Below are 14771 nucleotides of genomic sequence, written 5' to 3'. Positions count from 1 at the left end.
TGTTTTACATTGCCATGTGCACTTCTGGTAATATTTCAGGGAGGAAGTGTGGTATGAAAACCATGTGGTTTTTTACAGAAATTTCTCAAAGAAAGTACTGTAAAATACACCATTTGAAAGCATTCTTTCAAAAATGTTCTCAGAGTAAGAGGCCCTCCCAAGCACCCCTTGTCTGGTTTGGGCTCCCTCGCTGTGCTCTGTGGATCCCAAATAGTTGGCTCAAATAGTTAAGTCCCTCCAGTTCAAACATTCATAATGCCTCCACTGAACATCATCTACCTGTCACTGTGTATGTGTATTTCAGTGCGTAAACAGGGGCAGGGCGCTATGCAATGCTGGCGTCACGCACCACACCCCGTCATGCCATTCTATGGACATTTACGCATAGGATGCAAAACCTAGTCTGGGATACTTTCTTCAGTAATAATAATATTCCATATTCCGGTTCCTCCACACATAAACTCAAGGGGAGATTTTTAACGTCTCTTTTGTGTGGTGTCTCCGCTGGGGCCTCACTAAATGTTTTCGCTTGGACCACACCACACCTTGTGACAGCCCTGTTGTGACTGCTAGTTCTGCCACCTCAGGTGATTACCCGGTTATTGATGTCCACTTCACCCTTAGAGCGTCTTCTTGCCCCCTTCCCGCCAATTCATGAGTCGAAATTTGGGCTATTACAAATACAGTTGGCTACACTGCCTTACATCTTGTCAGAGGCATGCAAGAACAGTCACGAGGTTTCTACCTGGCCCCTTGCCTAACTGCTGACTTCCCTTTTTTGTCAGGGAAGTAATTTCCCGACAACGTTCTACAATGTTAATCATGGGTGCGTTGTCACTTCCAAAAATGAAATTGCTTCAATTTTTTCAGACATGGAATTATATGATTTATCCTTGCAAAATATTGAATGAAGCGCATGGGGCGCGAGCACACAAGCTCACACACGCACATATACAAATCAGCAGTGAGGACAAAGCTGTTTACTTTGCCCGCTAAGCCCTCCTCCCATCCCAGAACCCATAAGCCAACTGTAGTCTGCCGGTGACCTTCACGCACAACAAAACGCAATGCATTCCTCACATCAACGCACGGGCAAGCTGATTGGCTTTTTCACTGCGTCTTTTATTTTGCTGATGCTATCATCTATCACTTATGAACAGGTTTACATGCATACGCTGGACACCGACTACCATCACAAGCACAGGACATTTATGTTGTGTGCTTGTGCACTCCAGCGGACATGACTTTATGGGGTATACAGAAAGCAAGGCGTGCAATGCTCCATTATGCTGGCATCACACACAGTTTGTTGTAAGATACATTCGAAGACAGGGAGGAGTCACATCTTTTCTCCATAGCCTTACCCGGAAGCGGGTTTTGCCGCTGGCAGTCATCTGTAGGTAGAGTCGATGCGGCCCATTCCAGTTTCCATACACTATGTCCACCTTTCCATCTCGATTGAAGTCGGCTAGCGCCACACCACGCCCATGCTGATAAGCATCATCAACACCTAAGAAGACAAAATAGAAAATGCTTACCGTGACGTGCTAATGTTTGCAGAATGATCGAATTGCACAAAGCAATGTGTGTCAATCGATCTGTTGTTCAAATCACAAAACGAAATTGAATTTGGCTGGACTGAGTTGAGAGCTCTTGCCCGAGCCAAAGGCATGGTCTATAGCATAGCAACACTGCTCTAATCTTAAATCATGAGAAAAAGAAACGGTGTGATTTGGAAGGATGGAGAATAATCAGAACATTGTCCATTGCTACTTGTCAGTAAAATTGCCAGATAATCCCCAGCTTATTTACCGGGCCACACTGGTATGCTCCAATGGCCATTTATCACCTTGACTCGGTCGACCAGATTTTAAACGTTAAAAACCGGGACAAGGAAACTAACATATAAGTAGGACTAACTCTTGAAAGTGGCTGTTAAGGCACTACACCAGTAGCGGTTGGAGGAGAAGGGGATTTAAGTGTTACTGTTCAATTAAACACATACTATAAATAATTTATCACAAACTAACACTATATTGAGTTGTAAAATGCAGCATTTCTTTGGTGGGAGATTGCGCATTCCTACCTGCCAGCCATGACGACCTACTACAAAAAACTGGGAACACTGCAGTTTCCAATGGGAACATAATCTTGAGAAAGGGGACAGATCGGCAAATACCGGGACATTTCTGGCAAAACCGGGATGTCTAGTCACCCTAACCTGCACTCTTGATGGGTACTGCTGCGCAGGAATCACTGAGTCACTGAATAAGTAAGCAGATTGAGTTTAGTCTAGCATATATGCATAAGCATTGCCACCTTGCATTTGTGAAAGAAAGAGGAGGTGTATGTAGGAAGTTCATTCTTAGCTGCTTCCTGTGGAAACAGTCCGTTGCCTTATGAGGCAACGGACTGTAACTACAGAGAGCGAGTAGAATACCAATGTAGAGTAAGAAGAGAGGTAACTTTAATCAAATGTTGAAGTTAAAATAATTAGTGGTTGAATACCAAATAGCCCAAAACAGGAAACACGTCTAGCTGGTTGTTACGCTCAGGTGCATGAACGGTACATGGTGTCCCTTTATCTGGTGAGAGCAGCAATAAAGTGTGCTTTAGTGTAGCGGAGCTAATCACATTGCACAATCCACCAGGCAATTGTAGAACTACTGACTGGGCACACCTCCCTTCCTGTTGCAAAAGAAACTGACTGGTTCTACACTGTGATTTTGTTTGATCTAAATAGAACATCACTGCTCTGTGCACAACACGTGTGTAAAGTCTCAGTTCTCTCCTTGTTTTGGGTTTTTAAAGAAAACGTAAATCTATCAACTCATTAATATGAAATTTGGAAATGAGTTTCGGAAAAAAAGAAGGTGAGTTCTAATCTTTTATTTTTATTTTTTATTTGTATTTGTCATATGGTTTAATAATAAAAACTTAACACACACATATAAAACAACACACATTTACAATATCAGTGTTCAATTAAATATCACAAAGCAATACAACCATTCAATTCAATAGATGCATTCATTAAGTGTATCTACTTAACTAAGCACAGGTAATAATCAAACCTTTCTTAAGATCTTTAGATGCCCCATTAAACTAAAATCAATTCTAAATTCATAGGAAATGTGTAGAGGGCAATAAGTACGGAAACGTGGCAACGGTCCAGAAAAATCTTTCCCAGAGGAGTTCCCAATGAGACAATCACAACTCCTGAACAAATCGCCCAAAACAGACCAAACGCAAATGTTGAAATGATGTACATTCTAAAAACAAATGAAACAATGTGTCATCATTCAAATGACAATGGTGGCATTCCGGGCTGCTAACACCCTCTTCCTTCCATTAAAAAATGCTTTTCTGACGTGGGCAATATATTAAAACGAAATCTTAATATTTATCTCGCAAATTTCCGAGAAGGATATTGTACAAGCTAAATGGCTGAATATCACAATTTACGATGGCCTTTTATATGAGCTTAATTTATCGCACGTGCTAGCCCCATCACATCCCCGTTGCCGTTTTGTACTCAAGTCCAGATTAGTGATTTCAAGGAGAAATGCATTTTTCCCAATTGATCTTCACCCATTCTACAAATGATGTTGTAGCCTTGGATTTCTTTGCATCATACTATTTAAAGACTGAATGAGAAGGCGGATAGTGGAGGTGAGTTCTAAAATCCACTTTATGTTTGTAAATAGTAACAAAGGGTTTGTCCACTGAAATTACTGGAAGTTTAAGTATCCGTGTGGAAGGGATTGTTATGCAGAAAGGTATCTTGCAGGTGAATTCCCTTGGAGGGGCTTTGCACATATGCTAACACATTCAGAAGCCTCAGAAATGATCTTCTGCGAGCTAGGTGCGACATGACTGCTCACCTGTGATAAGAACATTACATTACTACTGCAGCGGCTGTAATACATTATTACATTTGAGTTGTGAAATCTCGATCACTGCAAGCTATGCTAGCACAGACCAAACATTCAGCTTCCACAGGAGCACTTACTTTAGCCTTGACTAAATCTTCAAATTACGTTAAGATAACATCCTGTCACACTTTGCGGCCATGCATTGATAAGCTCCTGTTTATGGTTTCCTCTGTATTTTGTGCACTGCTGGTGTTTAAAAGAGGAACGCAAGAACATATCTGCATGTTAGCACTAATGTTAAATCATAAGCCGTTTTTTAAATGCCTTTATTAAACTGCTTAAAATAGGTTTTGGATTTGGACACCCAGCCAAGAGAAATCCTGGTATCCAGAGGTTGAGAAATAAAAAAAGAGCATGGGCAGGCAAAAAGAGCACCACATGATTATACATTATTAGCATGTGGGTGGGGCGGGGGTCACATGACCTAGATACATTTACAACCGCTAACTGCAAAAGAAAGGAGGGCTTGGAGGCACTTTAACCAAGGACAAAAAGGGCAGGTAGGCAAAAAGATTACCGAAAGATTAGCATTTCTTAGCAGATGGGCGAGGCAGCGGTCACATTATCTAGATCCACTCTGTCAAGCTGACCAACTGCTAAAGAGAATGATGCTAGGAGGCAGCATTAGAAGTGAAATAAATGGTCGGGGGATGCAAAAAGAGTGTCAAAAGATAGGCAGTGATTGGCAGGTGTACTGCAAGGAGGTCTTCACAAACGTGTGTAGCATATCATGCTTCTTACCAGTGTTTTGATGTTTATTTTTCTATTATTATTTGTGCCGATACAGCATCCCCAGCATCAAAGGTGCTCAGTATGCTGGCTACTCATCCAGAGGATCAATTCTCTTGACCCTTCTTATACATTACTTGGCCCTGAGGGGTTGGCTCTTGTGCCTTCTACACCCTATGCCCTTCCCCTTCACAGCCCACGTATGATTGGTGTCATCAGCCCTGTGCCTCCTGCTGTTACTGACATAGAGCAGCGGACATCCACATAAAGATAATGCTGTTATGTATTTAATATTTAGATCAGCTGATAATTAACTACTGTGGGATGTTCTGACCCACTAGGCTCTGCGCCGCAACATCATTGTGTGCTGCTTTCATCAGAAACAACAGGACGGCCGCCAAAAAGCTCTATGCACTAAAAATCTCTGAGAAGTGCGCAGGGAAACCTGAAAAATAGGCCGCCAATCCATTTTGCCTGTGTCAGTGGTAGAATAGGAGACCACACTGCCAAAACCTGTCATTGGGCTGCCCACAGAGTGAAATGGAACTACCTGAAAAGGTAGTGCTGCATTGCCAGGAAAACCCAGAAGTGCTCTAAAATCTGTTTTTCCTTGGCTGTTGAAATTGCAACATAATGGTTCCCAAACATCAGAAAAAATCCAACATCCTTGTTGGGTGTTAACCATCACCTTTTTAAGCACAATGTCAGGAGAAGCACATTTCATCACAACAATATCCCCAATCCAAAAAGGTGCTTGCCTGGAAAAATATGTCAGATATGGGTGCAGTACCGCCACTCGCCTGCGTCAAAGCTGTCATTTACTTATCCTGTAGTTTAAACTTGTACATTAAGATCAAATTGTGGAAAAGAAGAGACTTGCCATCAAAAGCAAAATAGGTTGCTAAAATTCAATTTCTATGTTTTAAAAAGACTGGAATTAAGAGATCTGTGTGTATATTTGTTGAATATGTAAGGTTTATTTTAGCAAAAGACAATTTTGATCTGAGTGTTTTACAGTGAACTGAGGCCAGCCACACTGGACTTCAAAGGCACATTCTACAGTTTGCCCCAAACAAAGGTGCCTTCCCTTTTGTTCTCTGCCAAGGAACTCTCAGTTGGCTGCTAATTAAAAAAGGAGGGGATTTTGCTCTGATTCTCTGGGAGAGAGACAATAGGCTTCCTGGACTGAAAGGGAATGCAAATTCGGGTGTCAACAGAAACTAACTGCCACCAGGAAGAGGCCAGGAGTGCTCTGGACCCAGCCAAACCTTGGGGGCGGGAGCAGACAGATTTGTGTATCTGAAACTGTAGAAAATATCTTTTTGGAAAATGACTCATAGAGAACTGTGCAAAACTTGTAAAAATATGTAATTTATAGGTTATGTTGATGTTGTAGCAATTGTGATAATGCTAGAAATATGAAATTTCAGAGAATTATGCCCAGATGTCATGTGCATGTATGGAGAAAAATGTGGAAAGACCTGACACTGGGTACCCAACCAAAAGCGCGAAAAACTGTCAATTTTGAACCAAAGCTCTCACTGAGTTGGGACTCGGATGGGTACGTGCTCTACTAAATCTGGGATGTAAATATTTATTATTAGCAGGTTGGTGATATTGTAAATATGATTTATGTGAAAAATAGATTTACTGTATTGAAACAAAGGGGAGTTGCTCCCTGGATTGTAAAATACAGCATCACTATGACAGTAGATTTCCTTCTCAAATCAGGAGAGGGGAAGGACCCTAACCAATAGGATTCTTAGAGGGTGTGCTTAGTATAATTTAGCCTATCCACCCCTTTGGGACACTCTAGGACCTAGAGGGACACACAGATTCACCCATCAACTGATTTACTGGCAAAGCGCTCTGCAGGAGAAACCCAGATCCAAGACTCCAGAACTTTGAAAGCAGAGAGGCCCAATTCCAAAGCTGAACCCTTCTCAGCTTGACCTTTAAAATCTTGAAAAATGATGTAGCCCCAGACTTCCAAGGGGCACAACAAAAATAACAGCCTAGCTGAGCTGTTTCTGCTTTCTTGCCAAGAAATCTTGCTAGAACCCAGAGATCCAAACCAGTAGACAGACCTGTAACCTGATAGCTGCAACCCAGAACCAAGTTGTCTGATCCAGTCCAGAGGCTGTGCAGAGTCCAGATTGCCATGCTGAGTGCAGAACCCGGGTGCCTGAATCCTGTCCAGTCGGCTAGCAGAATTCCAGTCCAGAACCCTTTGACCAGATCCTGACGGGACTATTCTAAACCATAGTTGTGAGTATCTTTAGCATAGAATTGTCCATAGCCAGTATCTTATCCTCAAGTAATCCTATCCAACCCATTCTAGCACATCCAGAACTGCATAGTAGAATCTCTTTTTTTTTCCTGAATCTTTCTCTCATCCATATAGTCCTTTGACAATAGTAGTGATAATATCATCTTTGCGCTAATATAGTTGCTGAAGAAAGACAAGTGTCTCGGCTAGCAAAAGTCAGAACAGAGGCGCCGCCGATATGGTGGCTGTCCGGTTGGGTATCTTGTATCTTAATAGCCTCCCTAGGGTAAAGAAATCCTTGTTTGTAATTCAAAAGCGCATCTTTCATTTGAAAATCTTGACTCTTTCTAAAAAAAAAACAACCTTTACTAAAAACCTTTATAGCTTCTGAACCATACATGCTAGAAACAAAATTTAAGTGTCAAATGGAAGCTAACATCCTCGGCTTTCAAACCCCATTCCAAGCGCGCTGAAAGTTTGTCGAAAATTGGCATTTGGCTCAATTTCATCACGTGTAAAACAGCTATTCTTTGCAATTGACCTCAGAATTCAGTTTTCAATCTGCTAGTTATTCAATCCTCATTGCTAGTGTTTACCTGAGACTATACAAAGCGGCTCCCATTAGTTTTGAATCCCATTTAGAGAATTAAATCCATTTTCAGTGTTTTTCCAATTCATTCCAAACCACATTCAAAAGAATTTGACCTGTTTTAAAATCATTCATGTTTCTTTCTGCTTGCTGGGGGGAATTGGGACTGAAATTGTATTTGTTGAGTGTTTATTCCTGAAACCTGTTTTCTCTCCTTCCATCTCTTTATACTGCATATTAGAGGGGATTGTTAGTTTACAGGGGGAAAGAGTGACATTGCATTTGATTGAACCCATATCAAGTATTGTTTTATGCTGCATTATTTTTCTTCTCCATACTCATTCTGATTAAAGAAATGGTTGATTGCGACATCACTCAATGGTGATTATTGTATAAATATCACTCCTGGTTCAGTGAGACCGGGGGGATTCAAAGAGAGGGGTGTGATATAAAGGTACATCATTCAGAAATAAAAGAACTTGTAGACAAAAATATATAATTAAGGATTACAACTGTGCATCACATGCTAGGCATTGACTTAGGTGGAGTGCCGGGTTGAAATCACTTACACTACACCGTGACCCAGGTTCCCACGTGGGTGAGCAGTAGGATCTCTGAACATTGTACATTTTAATATCAGCTGAAATTACCTTCAACCATACAGAGTCCAGGCATACCCTTTGAGTGAGCAGGCAATGGTCAGACACTATATAATTATGTATCTACCCTGTAGCAGGTTCCAGGAATTGTAAGCAGCTACAGATTCCATCTAGGAAGGGAGAAGGGGTGGAGGTATTCATAGAGCCCACTCAACTCTAAAGCTGGCACTATACTACATATTCTCAAATGGCATACCATTCTCTGGTGTCGATAACAGGCCCTTGCTTGACCCATTTTAACTGGCTATGCTGATATAGTGGAATATACATTTTCAAACAAAGTCAGCATTGAATAAATGCATCCCCTTGTCTAAATGCACACTGATTGCTGCGCCTCTTCCTCACATTGATATGGGCTAGCTCAGTGAAACAAATCACCAATGTGCCCTGTTGCCAATAGAATTTCCAAACAGGTCAGCATGCTCAATGTCAATCGGGAGATGCTCGTCTAGACGTGTGTTTTCCCTTTACATTCTGTGACTCGTAGTCCTAGATTTATAATGGGAGAAACAAAACTCTCAGAACGCAAAGGAAAACAAAGTGCCTCTTAAATGACATTGGTAGTGCTATTATCTCAGTCAATAACGCTTGGAAAAAAACACAGGAACCCTGACCATATTGATACAAAAAGGAGAGGACCCCATTTTGATCTTAACTCCACCAATACCTCTTTACTGGCACTGTAATACTTTCAGAAATGTATCTATCGTGTAGTTTGACTAAAAGAGGATATGCTGTCCTTGTTGTGTGTAAAGGAAGTTATCATCTGTGAAAAAGGTTTGCACTTCTATTGTCTGTTGCTGTCCAGTGTACATGCAAAGCTTCAACTGGGAATGCCTGTGCTTTAACTGTTTTGTATGTGAGTGACACTTGCCCTCTGGGATGCCGATTCCCCCAAATGACATAGCACACAAGATCAAATATCAAGAAGCAATGTGACACAATATTTCATCTTGATGACATTACATGAAGTGGTGCCACATGACCTTTGACCCTGATGACTTAAAGAAGTACATTGTGAATGTAAAAGATAATCTTAAATACAAATACATTAATCAAACTGTTAAGGATTTCTATCAGGTGACACGCACACCTTGGTCTTGGCCTAGTATGTTGCTCCTAACTCAGGTGCTTTTCTCTTTATTTTTGTGGATTTAATTTTGGGATGATACACCACTCATAGCACAAACCCTTTTCAAATACCCCGGGTCACAATGGACCATGAAGCAGGTTGATTGGTCAAAGGCAATATTTAATTATTTATTTAAGATTGAAAAGAAATCACACACTTTTTAAAATGGGGTAGCAATCACCAATGGGGTGATTGTTACAATGAGAATCTGAGCAATGCACTGGATTTGACGTTTTAGTGGTGCATATACACAGCACAGCAGAATAGGAGCACTTTTTGATTTAGGACACATAGCACCCAAGTTAGAATTTTCCCTCTGAAAGGATCCCTCAACCCACCAATAATCAATTCTGAGTGGATACAAAGAAGCAGCAGATACTCAGGAACAAGAAACTGAAAACGGAATCTAAATCTGACCTTCCCTCCCCAAATCAGAGAGAAAACTGATTTTAAACCCCTTGCAATGTGGTTAATGACACTCGGAAATGGATAAATCAATAATGAATGTGTGTTAAAAACCTAGAAGCAAATACGATTCCTTACTAAAGCAACAATGCAAAGATACTAACAATCACAAAGAATGGATTACCAAAAGCATACAGTTCAGACATAAGTGGAAAGTTTAAAACAGATTGCAGTCAATTAACATGTTTAAAATGTACACTTTTGCAATTCCCGCCTAAAATTACCCAAATGGTTTTTAATATAAATGGGTGAAATACACTGATTTTATGTTGGGGAATAGATATAGATCACAGGTACCACATGGAATTGAAAGTAAGTATCTAGCTGGTAAATTGTGTAAGAGGATTCAATTCAGCACTACAGCCAAGTTAACGCCTAGTCTAGAATACTGAATGAAAACCCTTATTGATATATCTTTAGGTCCAGTTCATGCGTTCTGGATGACTACCCTTGTATAACACCCCTCTCTTGGAATCCCCCTGACCCCACTGAGCCAAGAAGTAATTCTGTTTTGCAAGTTTAAAAGGTTTATTTGATAAATTAAAATATATATCACACTTTTTAATAAATTAATAATTGAATATCACACTTAATCTGATATGGTAAATATTAACAACGGAGAATCTGGCACTAGCACACTTCTTTAATCACTAATGAGTTGACATGAAATGGATAAGGTAGCACACTGGTAAATAGGAACAAAAGTATAATGTGGTAGAGGATGCTTTATGTAGGCTCAGGTGGATGCAATATTCAATGAATGCAGTACAGAAAATACGCAATATGATTTCAACCAAACAATGTAATCACTTTTCTCTGGCTACTCCCCTCCCCCCCTTGATGCAAGGCAAGGAAATGAAAGGAAAACACACAGTTCTCAGAAATGCAATCAACTGTAATTCAGTTCAATCCAGCAAGCTTAAACAGAAGTTTGAAAACACAGGCAAATGCTTTGATAGGTGCTAGCAATGAATGAGAAATATGCTGGAAACGCTCTTAATTCCCTTTTAGAGGTTCAGGATGAGTGGTATCTAGTTAATATTAGTCCAGGCTCACACTAGCAATGATGCAGGGATAGTTAGCAGGTTAAACGAATTTCTGGCAAATGAAATCAGGCAGCAGCAGTTTTTTTACATGTGAAGAAATTGCAAATCGCGGCAAAATTCGCGGATGCGCCGAGCGCTATTACAAAGGAACCGCAAGGACTATCTCTACCGTTTTGGGGTCCTAGGAAAGCCTGGGATCTCAGCTTCCAAATGAAAGTTATTGCAAGTCCCTAGCCCAAACGGTTGCGGAGATATGAGTAATTTAGTAAAGGTCGTTTTTGGTTTTGTAAATTTTAAACGCACACTTTTTCAAAATGACAAATTTTACTAGAAATGACAGGTGACAGATAGGAGGCAGTTCTACTTAGGTTAAATAGATTGAATTAGATGAATTGAAACTAAGAGATGTGTTCTGAGTTTTGCTAAGTACTCACAAGAGATTTTGAACAGGAAAGCGACTTGGTCACGATCTTCAGTCTGGTCAGGTCTTTCCGGATTCTGCTCACAGCGCCTGGTCTGGTCTCGGCTAGGCACAGCACTGCTTTCTCTCTGGTCTGGTCTCTGCTAGGCACAGCACTGCTTTCTCTCTGGTCTGGTCTCTGCTCTGGATAGATTGAAGTCTCTAGTTTGGCTTTCTGGAGTTTGATGGAGGTAAGTATGGATTTTTCCGGCAGGGCTTCCAGCGGCAGATGAAATTGAATGTCTCTATGTGTCCTGACTCTCTGCTTTTATCTGTTTCTTGAGAATGGGTGTGTGTGTTGCATCACTAGACTTGCCCCTCTCATTCGTCATTGGTCAGGCTTCCATTCCTCCGCTTGATTGGCAAACTGAACTGTGAGTCAGATTGATGTCATTTTATGATCTCTTGAAACAACCTCCCTTATCATCTGTGCACCCAAATATATATATGATCAAAATCCATACTTCAGAGTTACACAGTTGTTTGAAATTACATATACATGGTGTGGCTGAATTTAGCCATGTCTATGTCCAAATCTGCTCATTCTCGGAGCTTGCATTCAAAGAGTGTACATAATTGACTTTTTAACTGCTTTTTCAATTTCCGACATGGACCCAACTTTACATACATGTGTGCAGGGGGTAGGGACATTAACTGATGAAGTTTCAGATTTTTAACATGCACACATTTAGAGTAATATCCACTTTTCCGCTAAAACCCCCCTGAACATACCACCGGTTCCTACCACGTCTTAAACTGTGGGCAGAAAAATCACAAGAATTATGGTATAATTTATAAAATTTTCACATGTCCGCACTATGAATTATCCCCCTTTTTATAAAACCATATCCTTGCTGCAGGGGTGTGTCTTTTCAGGTCACATGGTACAGAAACCAGTCTTTCCAGTTTCTGCCAAGCCAGCTTGCTTCTCACAGGCAGTGCCCCTCCCAGCTTCTCCAGGAGGAAGCCACTTTTTACGACGTCTGTAATAAAAACCTTTGCCTGAGTGGAGAGGGCTTTGTTCACTCTCTGGCAGAGCACAGGAAATTCAATTATCAGATAGATGGCATATCCTTAGTGTGGGCAGCAAAAGGAACATTGGCCTGGGAACATAGTTGTGACTCAAGTTTCACTCCTGATGGGATCCGTTGCTAGGCAAAATCAAGTTCCTTAAGCCAGACCTTCAGCTAACTTTTTGTTGCTTTTAAAATAACTTGTAATTTTACACATGCAGCTAGAATGCTGATTCTAAGTGCAAAACTATGACATTTCAACAGTTACAAAGGCATGTGACACCAAACATAGGTCACTCATTTAATTTAACATTTTCGATTTTGGTGGTTTTAAATCCAGTTGCAGTTAGGCTTAAGCTGCTGACTCCATAGCATTTTTGTTATAAGCATTGTTTTTGGGCTCTTCATTTCCCAGATTTTGTAGGCACACAAAACTCCATTCTGCCAAATGTCTGCTGGTGTTCAGTGAATATTTTGCACATGTTGCAAGGTTTGAAATAGGCATTTTGCTTGCCTTCAGAAAAACACACAGTGGGTTTTAAAACGCCGGCTTTTGGATAGTGGTGAGTACTGGTACTGCACCCATTTTTGGGATTTTCTTGGATTAATGCATTCTAAACAGGAATGGTTCTTACATGGTAGTAAATCCTTGCTTAACATTGTTTTGATGGGGCTCCTTACAGTAAGATGGTTATGTGGAACCCCACAAAAAGGGTTGAATCTTTAAAGTGGTCCAATGAGTCACGATTTCAGCAACTTTTTGACATCAGTAAAAGTGGATTTTGTTAACAAAGACCTTTCTTTACCCTGGTGGGTGGCAAGTTAGGTAACCATTTTGGTGTGCGCACAACTGCGCAGCTTTCCTGGATTTCGGCGCACATGTGGGTTTTCCGCCATCTTGAATTTCCTAAGCCCACAGCACCAAATGTTGTAGCAGGGTAGCTTAAACGTGGGTCAGGACACCCTACAATTGAAAGAGTTATGCAATATAGAAGGAGGCGTGCTTTGAGTAAAATGAAGGGTGAAATTGAAAAGGAAATCAGTTTGTGAAAAGAACAGTTTTACTTTAAACTAGATTTAATGACTAAGAAAAGAGGAACGTCACCCGTGAATTCGCTGAGTTAAGCTGCAGATGTAACCCTTCACGCTGTGTAACCCTTTTCTTGAAGGAAGATTACTTTATTTAATCAAAATATCGCTAATTACATATGATCTATGCAAAACAGAAATGAAGAGAAAAGTAGCACCGATGCTTGGAGATTAATGACAAAATGCACAGAGAATTCTGACAATTGAACTAGTTATCAGAATAAGGATAGGATGACTTATGGAGTGGGATGAGGACAATGCTAGACAATGCATACTAGGGATTACTATGGGGTGATGAAATACTCACAATCCACTTTTAATTATTGGGCTTTTTGGACAGTGAACTAGGTCTGGTCACTACAGGCAGGGCACCTGGCAAACAGCTGTGCAGTTCTGGTCACCGTCTGGCAAGGACTGGATGGGCAATTCTGGTCACTGGATACTACAGGTCATCAGGATAGCAGGATGGCAGCAGCGTACAATTAGTGGCAGCAAGCCAGGCTGGATCAGGATGCCAAAGGTACCACAGCTTTCCCCTTGTTAATGGGAGATTTAGTGGTATTTTATTTTAGATTTGAGGCCTTTCTGGGAATAGGATTAGCACTTCTTGGGTTTTGCAGTGGGCCCTGGAGTAGGATCTGGAATGCTTGGCCTTGTAGTTGGAGTCTGGATCTGGAAGATGACGGGTACAGGAATGCAGCGCAGGAAATCAGGAAGAGTGTGTGTCTGTCTTGTCAGGGACCCTTATTTATAGTGCATTATGACATCATCAAAGTATAGGCTGGGCAGGGTTAACTAAGCACATCTCTAAACTACTTGGATTGGACAGGGTCGCTCTCAACTGGTTGGATTTCCAAGGGAATGATGTCAGATTTATGATGGGAGGTTTACAATGTCCAAAAACTCCCACAATGACTTTACTTAAAATCTGATTTTGCCAAAAACATACATTTATACAATTGCAATCTCTTAGCAAATTATATACACAGGTTATATATTTTGTGCAGCACATATCAGTCCAATCCTCCAGTCTGTGGCACCTTGTTTCGTCCTTCTGATACATTTTGTTAATTTTGAGCGTGAAAAATTCGGCCTAAAATTCCATAACTTTATACACAGATTCAAATTATCCCAAGGGATGTATGTACAAAAATATATGTTTGCAACATTAAAACTTTTCGATGTATCCTCAATACCTTGCCCTTTCTGTCCCCAAGGTGTCAGTGACTTCTATCACATCTCAAAAGAAAGCACAAAAATATCACTTTTAAATTGCAACTTTTTTACAATTTTTTAAAAGTCTTGCGGCAGAGATAGAAGTCTTTAAAGTTTGTTCCTGAAATAGTCTTTGGGAACAAATGGCAGTCCCTTTGTCCCTGGAGCAA

General features: G+C 40.7%; 1 protein-coding gene across 2 annotated transcripts in view; it reads right to left on the bottom strand.

Annotated features, from left to right (window-relative positions):
- Positions 1-14771, bottom strand: part of CRTAC1 (cartilage acidic protein 1) — a 2821007-nt gene that overhangs the window by 878785 nt on the left and 1927451 nt on the right. For both annotated transcript variants that reach the window (XM_069611550.1, XM_069611549.1), the window contains exon 7: positions 1365-1510. In XM_069611550.1, coding sequence (XP_069467651.1) covers positions 1365-1510 — 146 coding nt within the window. The remainder of the gene's footprint in view (positions 1-1364; positions 1511-14771) is intronic.

The sequence above is a fragment of the Ambystoma mexicanum genome, chromosome 8, assembly GCF_040938575.1.
Source record: "Ambystoma mexicanum isolate Mex_15411 chromosome 8, UKY_AmexF1_1, whole genome shotgun sequence".
NCBI lineage: Eukaryota > Metazoa > Chordata > Amphibia > Caudata > Ambystomatidae > Ambystoma > Ambystoma mexicanum.
The sequence above is the reverse complement of the archived record's forward strand: the minus strand, read 5'-3'. Positions and strand labels throughout refer to the sequence as shown.